The sequence below is a fragment of the Nicotiana tabacum genome, chromosome 10, assembly GCF_000715075.1.
Source record: "Nicotiana tabacum cultivar K326 chromosome 10, ASM71507v2, whole genome shotgun sequence".
NCBI lineage: Eukaryota > Viridiplantae > Streptophyta > Magnoliopsida > Solanales > Solanaceae > Nicotiana > Nicotiana tabacum.
Window position 1 is genome coordinate 73,476,337 of NC_134089.1, and position 12,390 is coordinate 73,488,726.

The 12,390-nt window shown below is 34.9% G+C and overlaps 1 protein-coding gene across 1 annotated transcript; it reads right to left on the reverse strand.

Annotated features, from left to right (window-relative positions):
• Nucleotides 1-2,306: 2,306 nt before the first annotated feature.
• On the reverse strand, nt 2,307-10,688 carry LOC107775574 (uncharacterized). The gene is made up of 9 exons (XM_075222980.1): nt 10,490-10,688; nt 10,319-10,402; nt 6,740-6,849; nt 6,518-6,568; nt 4,766-4,909; nt 4,580-4,669; nt 4,164-4,270; nt 3,530-3,614; nt 2,307-2,724 (listed from the first exon to the last, which is right to left on the reverse strand). Exons 1-9 carry the CDS (start codon nt 10,599-10,601, stop codon nt 2,626-2,628), a joined length of 882 nt encoding a protein of 293 aa, XP_075079081.1. The 5' UTR covers nt 10,602-10,688; the 3' UTR covers nt 2,307-2,625.
• Nucleotides 10,689-12,390: the final 1,702 nt, after the last annotated feature.

Sequence of the window (12,390 nt, forward strand, 5' to 3'; positions counted from 1 at the left end):
CCTGTGTACCCTAAACCAAATACGAGTAAGTGCACGGTTAGTCACTAATAATATATGTATTTACTTTTAAGTCACTGTTTAAAATATCTTTAGTCTTTAGCCACTGCTTTAATAAATTTTACCTGTCCGGACGAAAACACCCTTCTACTCATAAAGTTTAGGACCAAGTCCTTAACTTTTGAACTTGCAACTCTAAGTTCAGGACTTCAGGACTAATTGTCCTTAACTTTTGAACTTGTAAGTCTAAGTTCAGGACCTATTGTACTTAAATTTTGAGCTTGTTAGTCTAAGTTCAGGACCAAGTGTCCTTAATTTTTGAACTTGTAACTGTAAGTTCAGGACCAAGTGTCCTTAACTTTTGAGTTTGTTAGTCTAAGTCCAGGACCTATTGTCCTTAACTTTTGAGCTTGTTAGTCTAAGTTCAGGACCTATTGTCGTTAACTTTTGGGCTTCTTAACCTAAGTTCAAGATCTATTGTCCTTAACTTTTGAGCTTGTTAGTCTAAGTTCGGGACTTCAGGACTTATTGCCCTTAACTTTTGAACTTGTTAGTCTAAGTTAAGGACCTATTGTCATTAACTTTTGAGCTTGTAACTGTAAGTTCAGGACCAAGTGTCCTTAACTTTTGAACTTGTAATTTTAAGTTCAGGACCAAGTGTCCTTAACTTTTGAACTTGAAACTCGAAATTCAGGACCATGTGTCCTTAACTTTTGAACTTGTAACTGTAAGTTCAGGATCCATAACGTAGCAGAAAAACAAATGTAATTTTAAGTTCAGAATTCATAATGTAGCAGAAAACCAAACGTTATTTGTATCTTTTCACAAAATAATAATAATTGTAATTTACATATAAGATTGATGTCAGATTCGGCTTGGATGCAACATTGATAAGACAAATCTACATAACCTTTTCATTACTAGTCTGATGAAAATACAAGTGACGACGATTTAGTGTCCCAAGATAATTTGTCTAATGATGATTATGAGAATACAAAGGATGAGGATTATAAAGAGTGCGATAGTGATGAACAGAATAAGTTACTGATATGTATTAGTCTACAATCAAGATCATAGATGTCGGCGGAGTCCACGGCAGTCGCCGTCTCATAGACGGCGGCACAGTTCTTCTTCCTAACATGAAAGAGATAGAAGAAAGGGTAACACAGTCTTTTCATATTAGTTTTAATAGACTAGTGGCTATTATTGCTAAGCATTGAAAATGCTGGATAAAAAGTAAATACCACTTTAAAAAGTGGCTACCCCACACAATTTTACACCAAATACTCCCTCCGTTTTAATTTGTGTGAACCCATTTGACTGGGCACAAAGTTTAAAAAAAAAAAGAGAAGACTTTTAAAGTTGTGATGTAAAATGAGACACATATATTTTGTGTGGCTATAAATTATTGTATAAAAGGTAAATTGTTTCCAAATAAGGAAAGGGGTTTATTCTTTTTAGCAAAGACTAAAAAGAAAATATGTTTACATAAATTGAAATTAGAGGGAATAGTTCAATTTTCTACTCCCTCCATTCCAATTTATTTGAACATATTTCCTTTTTGGTCCGTTCCAAAAAGAACAACCCCTTTCTAAATTTAGAAAGAACTTAGTTTAGACTTCCAATTCTACCCTTAATGCGAAGCTTTTATAACCATACAAATACTCTGGACCTCTTTTTGACTTGTTTATGACCACAAACTCAAAAGATCTTATTTTTTCTTAAACTACGTGCCCAGTCAAACAAGTTCACATAAATTGGAACGGAGAGAGTATTATTTGCTTCTATTCTATATTCTGAACCAATGAAGTGATAGTTTGTATTTTACGAATCAAATGCAATTCGACATTCATTCTGAACCTGCAGAAGAGACGGGCTTTCATGCCAGAACAAATTAAAGAAGCTTGCTATGTTGATCTAAGTTTCAACAGAGGCTGTTTTTGACAACTTAAAATCAGGAGACTAATCAATTCTCACTTTCAACAGACATGAAGACACATGGGTCTTATTTGATTTGAAACTTGTTTGATGAATTGACAATTCAGGATTCTGCCTTTTACAAATTCTTACCTCTGTACACATTCTGTACAGTTCTCAACTAGTTTAATTGAATGGAAAGAAAGCAGGTTTGAGACAGATGTTAGAGGTACGTGCTTGTCTTATTAGATGCAAGTACATGCTTAATACCACAAAAAATAAAAAAGGGAAAAAAGAAGAGAAAGATTGATAAGGAAGTTGAAGGCAAAAAGAATCATTCTATTTTCTCTTGCCTCATCATTTAAGCTGCATCAACCTCAAGATAGAAGAGTCATATAAATCAATTTTGAGATTAAAAAAAAAAAAACTAGCATATTATACATTACATTGTATTCCCAGTTGAAGGGATATACCAACTGACTACTTGAAACAAAGAGAGTTCAGTTTTTCACCTCCACACAGAGGCACAGACTTTACAGCATCTCCTCTCTATGGAACCAGAAGCAGCGTCAAATATTGCTCTAAGATAAATAGCTCCTGCGATTCCATGAGCAAACACATATCTTGCTCTGTGATGTATTCTCGCTAACAAAATTGTTTGATATCAACTTCTGTTAATGCTTGGGGCTTTAAAGTTTCTATTCCGCATCTTCAGTCCCCTAGAAGCTTCTGTTTTTTGGATGTGTTCATGTAAGGCCTTATGACCCACTCGGTTTGAGCTTCATCCTGATCCATCGTTCCTAGTTTTATCTACAGAAAGGAAACAAGTAACTTGATCAGACACGACAGATGGAACGCTGATCAAGACTTTCAGCAAAACCAAAAGATATCACATGATCCTAACAACATAGCACGAAAGTTGTACATTATGTAATTGATATTCAATAACGAGACAGCACAAGTACTTGGAAACATGCTATGGAAGAAAATCATGCATCTCAATGAGGCCGTTATGTTCGACCATGTTATACTTTAAAATGGAGAAAATGGTCTATTTAGAATCAGAAACTGACAGGCACACAAAAGTTGAACTACACTGTAACAAGTAAATAGTATGAAGCGCTACTATTATCTTACATCAAATCGGGTCTAAATTATAGAGCTTTCAGAGATTAGAGGTTGATTATTATTATCTGGCACCAAATCAGAGAATTGCAAAAAAAGAAATATCAAACTGCGGAAATATTTCACCACTTCTGTTCAGGAAGAAAGCAGGGTATGGTCTTTCCTAACTTCCACCCTCCTCCACAGTATCAATTTCAGGCGCTGTCTCTTTAAGACCAAAACAATGCTGTTAACTAATATGACAAATTTCAAAAACAAGAAAAATCACCAGGTTAATAAACTCAATGGAGGTAAGGGTCCAATATCACTATTGTCTAGTTACTTGACATCCATTATCATGATACCTTTCCCCAAATACAACAAGGAAAATTGTATAGATATGTCGGCCTGCTAATAACTTAGATAAGCAATATAACAGAGTTTCAGAATTATATATAAACACGGATGCAGACAAGAATGATGAATCAAGTCTCATTTGAATTATGGTTACCTGGTAAAGCCGTAGTTCAAATCGAGGACCAACCTCTTTCAGCTCAATTGATTTTGGACCTCCGTGCTTTTCATAGATGTGATGTCTGCATATTTCAATCAAATTTAGTACAAAGCAAGGAGGAAAAGAAGAAGTTGTATATTTGGCAAATGATCAAAACTTAACCTCCTTTTCAACTATCCTCTCTGTCAATCAGAAAAGGCCCTTTCCCTCTAATGCTTAGGTCTATATAAAAGGTTCTTTGGCAACAGAAGGGGGGTAGCCTAGTGGTAAGGACCCTTCACCTTTCTATTTGTTAGGATATTTCAGGCAAATCCATGTACACCACCATGACAGAAATAAACAAAGGCTAACGATTGTCTAAAAGATTCACTATGCTAAGCTTGCTGAAAAATGTAGAATCTAATGACTGAAACAACTAAAAGAGACATCCCTTAAAAGATGGACTATGAAAAAAGAAATAAAATGTTACCAAAAACAAAAACAAAAAAATAGAACATTACAAACAGAAGTCAGATATATATCTACTTGTTTAAGGATAGCCAATGCCAAAGATACACTTTACAAGCTTCATTCTGCTCGTATGACACCACTAATTTTTAAGTAATTTAACTGCTACGAACAAGAATCTAACCTGAATGAAATATAGTCTGACTGGTTAGCAAATGTGATAATACGCTTTGTATCAGGCTTGGGCACTGGAAACAAATGCTTTAGGATGTTAACTGTCCTCTCACCAAGCTGCATGATCAAAATAACTGTGGTTAGCATAGAACAGTATATAAGATGCCACACTAAGAATACAAAGACTCCAGATATTCATATATGATTAAAACTTCTAGGATTGATTGTCTGCTTAAGCGACCAAATTAAAAACTCGTGATGACAATATGTCACCAACTGGAAGCCACTGAAAAGCTATAAACTTTGATATGGAGATAACATAGAATTCTTGTTTCTTTTGTTAATATGTCTAGCAAGTCCTTTGGAAATGCATGAAAAAAATGATCGGTTTTACTCTTCATCAAAAAAAAGGATGTTAGGTATAACCTTTGTTGAAAATTTGTCAAAAATCAGATGTGGGTACGCCTCAGGCATGGTTCCAATAGATTTTTTGTCCTTTATATCATGTCTCGTTACCTGCATGAAAATGGTTAAATGAGGACCTCATCTGCAACTCTTCACAGCCAGCAGAAGACTTCTGGAACTATATAAGGGAAGAGTAAGACCACTTACCACATTGAGCAATCCAAAGTAAGCAGTTGGACCAAATGGCAGATGGCTAATGATAATACCATCAGGCACACCACGATGCTCATGGACCAAAATTACATCTGTAAAATCATGAGCTCGGCAGGTTTCAATTATTTCAGATATAACCTGCAAAAAGGGGAAAAAAGAGACTAAAATGAAAACACATAACAAGTGTATAAAACATGACTAGATACTTATGCAAGTACATAAAAGTAATTAAATGCTTAAGCCAAATCATTTTCCCCGTTGAAAAAAGAAACGTCCAGAAGACGAAGAGTCACAGCAATTTCTTTACAAAAAAAAATATGTGACATCCATTGCCATGTGCTCTTTTCTTTTTATATTCTATTAAATAAGTGCGACTGAAATATGTCCTTGCCCTAGTGAAGAAAAATACGGGCCACTGCATTTTTTATGAAGCAAAGACACAAAGCTGATACAGGTTACTTCAATTCCTTATCTTTCATTTTCATATAATAGAATGGAGTAGAGACTATTAGAAATAAAACAACACAAAAAAGATAATGTCTTCGAGAGACAGTAGAGATAGCTGCCCAGCTGCCTATACTATTGGCTTGTCCCAAGAAATACTTAACCAAAGCGCCAAACCTTGTGAATTATGTTTGTGATAAATACCAATTGTAAAGTGTTCTCCAAAATGCCCCATTTTCTGCCAAGTATAACAGGAGATTGACATGTAAAAAACAGAGAGAGAGAGAGAGAGAGAGAATGAGAGAGAGAGAGGATCATCATCGTTCAAACTAGCATGGAGGAGGATCTGATCCAATTTCTTCCCTTTTATCTTGATGTTCCTTTATTTTTAGATAACAGGGGTATCCCACTTGCTTGTGTCACCTCAACTAATCCACTAGATGAGTCGAATGAGTCCACTAGTCCATCAATGGAAATTCGATAGAACACTCAAGTGAGGAAGTCACAATCCATTGAATAAGATCGGCTCAAGGTGATGCCTAACTCTATCCACCAAGGCTTACAAATGGAAAGAAATCACATAAGGTATTTTGCGCTGATGGGATTTGAACCTTGATCTCCCATGTCCATTCCTTGCAGCTAGGCCACACCCTTGGGTGCTGATCTTCCCTATTTTATGCTCAGTAGAACAACGGACTAACATGGAAATGGGAAGTAAAACAAGGGACAGAAGATCAATCTCAAACTGTAACATTCAAGATTCTGATTTGTTTTCTTCCCACCAAAGAGGAAGGAATATATTAACAGGTTTCTCAAAAATCATAGTGATATTACATCTTATTGTAAGATATAATCATATTCCCAAGTCCCAATCACATGAAGAGCCAAGGTTAAAGGAAGTGAGGAACAGTATCAAAATTGAACTAGTATGCAACAGTGCAAAAATAATTAGCTTTCTTAAATACACATTATCACTAACTAAATCTTCCCAGAGTACAAAGGAATTAAGTTTAAAGAAGGTCAAGTTTCAAGATGGAAAAGCGTCCAGTAAAGATTATTAAGCTGACTAAACCCCAGCATTAGGTTGAACATGTCCATACAGATACAAATATGTACATATACAAATAATTCTAAATTGTAATTCACACTAAAGGAACACCTTGTCCTATTCTTAGAGACACATTAGTTCCAATTCTAAGTATTATGAAACTTTTAAGCTATAATGCTCCAAAAGCCATCACTAGTTAGCTCATAATGCATTAAAGCATCAAACAAGAATAGACTTCACAATAGTAAACCAACCTGACCACCACGATTCATCCGCTGAGCATTAGGGAACACAATTTTTAATTCCTGTCTCCATACAACAACAGGGGAAAAATAAAGAAAAGGACAACAAGAGAAATTATTACCTTGAAAAAATACATTTCTCAAATAAATGACTTATAAAACAAAGAGTTTTTTTTTTTTTTTTTGGGGGGGGGGGGGGGAGCTAGGGGACTAGGTTTAGATAGGTACACCAACCTTGACAAACTGAGTAAGAGGAGCACTAGGATTTCTTGAAGTGGTAAGCAAAATTTTGGGATCTTTTTCAGTTGCATTAGCATATTCATCATCAATAGTTGATCGAGGTACTGCATCAACATCATTAAAAAAGATAAAGGAGTAGTCCTAGCAAATACATAGCACGTACAACTCAAAAAGTAATGTAACTGGAAACCACCTCACCTCCATCTGGAATACTTATTTCAAAAAAACAAAGAGAGAGAGCATAACAAAAAATACAGTATTAAAGGAACAATAACTGTAAAGGTTATAGGTTCCAATAGAAACTTCCATTCAGGGACTGGCCCTACAACAAATCCTAAAACATTTCTTGTTTTTCTTTTTTCTTTTTTTATATGGTTGATAAATCAAAATTGAGAACATGGAACTTCTCCGTTCTTCCATAAGGTCCACATAACCCCGGTGGACGACAGCAAACAGCATGTGTCTATGTTCACGAGGGAGATTAACTCATACCCTAGGAAGACACCACCCATTGAATGCCAAAACAACCAAAAAGTCCTGGCAACTTGGCAATGAAGCAGAACTTTTAGCCAAAAGGCGGAAAAAGGTATTTAAGGTCTGATACTACAAGCTGAAGAAAAAGGTGAGAAATGATCATCCACCACGGGACCAGAGAATATAATTTTGAAACATGAGATCCATTGTAAGTGAGGAACAATAGGCAAAGGATATGGAGCAGAATATAGCGAAAGTTGAAGAAAGAGCCATAGCAGGAATCAACTGGGTTCAAGAAAGGAAAAGGATCACAATGTTGAATTTCTTTAACCACACAAGGTGCAGCTGTTAAGGAGATAGTTCATGTTTAATGTTTCCACAATTCCTTGGCTCTTCCCTGGCCTTGTGTTTTAGGATAACAATGACATTAGGGACAACTTTTCTAGTAAGCCAAGACATTCAAAGCACAAAGTGTAAGAGGCAAATCATATCTAATATCTAATGCATTTCACGACAGATCTACGCACTATAAAGGAGAACTATGTCATAAGTGTTTCAATAAGATGCTAGACTTCTCTAATCAATCTCAGTCAATTCAAGTTGCTTTTAACAAGCAATCCGAGAAACAAAGAAGTGATCACCAAATTCGTTTAAATACCTCAATTGATGTTGCAAGGTTCCTCTAGGAATTTGGATTGTCTTTTCGAGGTCACGATGAAAGTGAATCTTCCAAAAATAAAGGCCTTTTTCTAGGGCTTTTGGAATGGCTTGCAAAGAGGCTTCCGGATGTGGATAGTGTTATATTAAAACATGCTCCAAAAAATAATATGATGACTTCACTAAAAATTCAAAAGGATATTGTGAGTGCTTGTGTACAAGAAACTATGAAAGCTATAATTGATGACTTGGGAGGGGATTATTTTGGGATATTAGTTGATGAGGATATTTCACACCATGAACAAATGGCCCTTGCTTTGCGGTATGTTAACATAAAAGGCCAAGTGAACGAGCTATTTATTGGTCTTGTTCGTGTTGGTGATACATCTACAAGTCATTGAAGGAAGCAATATATTCTTTGCTATTGAAACACTTATTAAGCCTATCTAAAATACGTGGACAAGGATATGATGGAGCTAATAACATGCAAGGAAAGGTGAATGGTCTTAAAGCTTTAATTTTACAACAAGCTCCATCGGCATATTGTATTCATTGTTTTGCGCATCAATTGCAATTGACATTGTAGCTATTGCTAAAAAACATAAGGAGGTGGAAACTTTCTTTGCTATAATTGCTAACGTGTTGAATGTAGTCGGAACATCTTTTAAACGTAGAGATCAACTTCGTGATTATCAAGCAGAATTATTGGAGAAATTGCTAGAGAGGAGTGAAGTTCAAAGTGGGAAAGAATTAAATCAAGAGCGAGGGCTTCAAAGACCAGGTGACACTTGTTGGGGATCACATTGTAGAACGTTGGATAACTTTGTTGTTTTATTTTCATCTATTGTTCATGTGCTTGAGGTGATTGAATCTGAAGGTTCTGAGGTTGATAATAGATTACAAGCAGAAGCCTTTTTGAGTAAAATCAATGCATTTGACTTTGTTTTTATGCTTCACTTGATGTTGAAAGTGTTGATGATGTCGAACGAGTTGAGTAAAGCTTTACAGAAGAAAGAGCAAGATATTGCCAATGCCGTGGTATTTCTTAACCTCACAAAGGAAAGGTTGCAAGTAATGAGAGAAGATGGATGGGTGCCATTGATGGATGAAGTCTCTTCATTTTGTGCTAAACATGATATTGTGGTACCCAATATGGAAGAATTCAATATTCCTGGAAAGTCAAAGTGTAGACCTTCTACTGTTACATAATCATATCACTTACAACTTGTTTGGATGATTGTTACATGTCGTTTTATAAGGCATCGTATTGTATTATATTGTTGGATGAATATAATCTTTGGATAGATTGTATCGTTTGATGATATCATGCACCACCAGTATGAAGAATAAACTTGCAACATTACTAAGAAAAAATACGATACAAAGTAGAATTATTATATAAAAAATAGGTTAAGTGATAAAATATGATTATTTAATAATAAGAAAAGGCAAGATGAGAGGAAAAAGAAAGGCAACGACGCCACCACGCCAAATCAGTCGTTATATAATATGGCACTTTTCGTCGTTACGTAATGACAAATTTAACGACACGATATAATCAAATTAAAATAACAATCAAAACAAATATTGTATTTAAAGTAACAATACGATACAATACAATAAGTAACAACCATCGAAACAAGTTGTTACATGTTGATCTTTTTATTCTGTGATTGATTTGCGGCATCAGGAGCTTAACAGTCGTTTTGATGTTGTGAGTGGTAACTTGCTTCTTGGTATGGCCAGCTTGAATCCAGTTAATTCATTTGCTAATTTTGATAAGGAAAGAATAATGAAATTGACCAAGTATTATCTAGATGAGATTGGTGAATTGAAGCTTCGAGATCTTAGTCACCAACTTGACACTTTCATATTGCACATGCGACGTGGTGACCCTAGGTTTTCTGATTTGAAAGGAATTGGTGATTTGGCAAAAGCTTTGGTTGAGGCAAATCTTGCAGAGAGTTATTCACTTGTTTATTTACTTGTAAAGTTAACTCTAATTTTACTTGTCGCGACTGCAACAGTGAAAAGAGCATTTTCATCCATGAATTACATCAAAAATGAATTACATAGTAGTATTAGTGATACATTTTTAAATGATCGTTTAGTTTTTTACTTTGAGAAAGAAGTATTTACAAATGTAAGTAATGATGCTATTAATATTGACTGTTTTCAAAATATGAAAGATAGTCCAAGTATGAGCGAATGATGTATTTTTGTTATATTAGTATCACATTGATGATATTCGATAATATTAAAGTTTGTATTTTGCTGATAAGTTATCAAACTCATTATGTTTTCATAGAGTTGCGCCAAACTTTATCACAAGTAATTGGCATGTTTAAGACAATTGTGCCCCATCCTGGGTCCGCTCTGCTCTAAACTATAAAAAGACATGCAAACGAAACATGGGCAAAAGCAAAAGGGGAATTAACATACCGGCAGTATTTTCATCTTCAAGGTCGATTTCTTTGCGAAGAGCAGCCTCTTCATTCCTGAGCTCAGTTGGAATGGGTTTTCCCTCTGAAATACCCAAAATCGTTAATAAAGAAGGTACAAAAAAAAAAGAATTATATAAAATTTTCTCGTTTATTCAGTGTGAAACCTAACCCTCTAAAGCTTCTTTGATTTTGCGTTTCTTCTCATAGAGCAAACGCTCCTTCCCTTCTAAGCTTTTCCTGTAAAGATACTCTCTTCGCAACCTAATGTTCCTTCTATGCATGGCTTCGAAGTAGTTTAAGAGATTTTCTGTGGTAGTAGGGTTTAAGAGATTTTCTGGGAAGAAGAAATGAGGGTTTTTCTGAGACGTGCAATGGGTTTTGTATAATGGGCTTCGGTTTTGAATTTTCGAATATTTGGACCCATGTTGAACCCAACTTGCAGATGGACCTTAGGTTGGATTGGGCTTCCCAATATAAGCTGGGCTAAGTTATTGTGCCTATTCTATTAGCAAAGCATACCAGCCTATTTTTGGGGGATTTGCATCTATACCCGCTTTTTAGGTCACGTTTTAACTTATATCCGTTTTACAAAAAAAATTGCAAGCGTACTCGCTTTTCGCATAAACTTCAGGCATACGTGTTTGAAGTAGCAAAGGCAATCACACAAACTTCAGCATTCTAGTAGACGAGCCTGAAGTTGTTTGTAATTCCTAAACTTAAGCATTCTACTAGCTGAAGTTTTGTTCTCTATTTGCTGAACTTCAGCATGTTTTAGTTGAAGTTTTGTCCTGGATTCAATAGTTTGTCGTAAAGCTTTTTCAAAAACTTCAGCAAAAGATGCTGAAGTTATTTAGTTCATTTATAAAAACTGCAGTACTATATAAGCTGAACTTTTGTCCTGGATTCATTAGTTTTGTTATAAAACTTTTTCAAAAAACTTCAGCAGAAGATACTGAAGTTATAAAGTTCATTTATAAAAAACTCCAACACTAAATAAGCTGAAGTTTTTATCCTATACTAGCTGAAGTTTTGTCTTCTTCCCCAAGTAAAAAGGTTCATGCCAATAAGCTTGTTGGAGGGTAACAGTTTGCTGGTTATAATGTTGATCGATCAGGGCTAGTTCATGCCAATAAGCTTGTTGCATGGCAACAGTTTGCTGGTTATAATGTTGATCGATCAGTTCCTAGCCCTGGGATTGGCCATTAACAATTAGCTTTATATATTGGCTACTTTTAACTTTGAAATGGTTGCATATATACAAGATTATGAAGTGCAAATATACCCCATTCAACAATTTTGAAACATATAATTGATCAATTAACATATAACTTTATGACGAACATAAACCAAATCTTGATTTTCATTTGTTGAAACATCGACACCAAGAAGACACAAGTTCTTCCGCAACAAATCCGCATTCTTGAATTGAAGGCCTTTGAGTCCTATTTCAACTGCAGTTTCAACATTCCTCATCCAGGACAAAGAGTAGAAAAGAAAGGAGGAAGAAAGGAGCGCACAGGTAGCAGGAAGAAGGAGGCACCTGAAGTTGTAAAAATTAGGGTATATGTTAAATAAATTTAAAAATATGGGTATAGTTTAAATGGGGGCGACCAAATAGGGCGCCCCGTACAATTTTTACCCTATTTCAATACTAGTCTCATGGTACGCGCATTGCGCTTGTACCCAAGCCAAATGATTAATTTTTTTAAATAAAATAAGCAAATATTATTATTAAAGTATGTACTGAATTTATAATGAATATTTAAGAATATAAATTTTTGAAAATGATAAACATTAATCTTATTTAGCTAGATCAATAATCAATAAAGAAAAAATATATATAAGTCTAATTATATTTTTTTTATTGTGATTAAGCCGTACCACCAACCCCTACCCCCAGCCCCACCCCCCTTTCCTTCTGAAAGTTTCTTTCATTATCATTTATAATGAAAGTAGAATATTTAAATTAAATCTTAATAATCTATTGACATTAATTAGAAAATTTAGACAAGGTTAAGATTATATTTTAAATGGGCCCGAGATAAAATTTTAAAGGTCTGTCACTTTGTC

What these genes read in the sequence shown, in the direction of transcription:
- LOC107775574 (XM_075222980.1), bottom strand. Translation starts at nt 10,601, where the DNA reads ATGCATAGAAGGAACATTAGGTTGCGAAGAGAGTATCTTTACAGGAAA. An exon ending in AATCAAAGAAGCTTTAGAGG is followed by an intron (nt 10,403 to 10,489) that starts GTTAGGTTTCAC and finishes TGGGTATTTCAG; the next exon opens with AGGGAAAACCCATTCCAACT. An exon ending in GGATGAATCGTGGTGGTCAG is followed by an intron (nt 4,910 to 6,517) that starts GTTGGTTTACTA and finishes CCCTTTTTGCAG; the next exon opens with GTTATATCTGAAATAATTGA.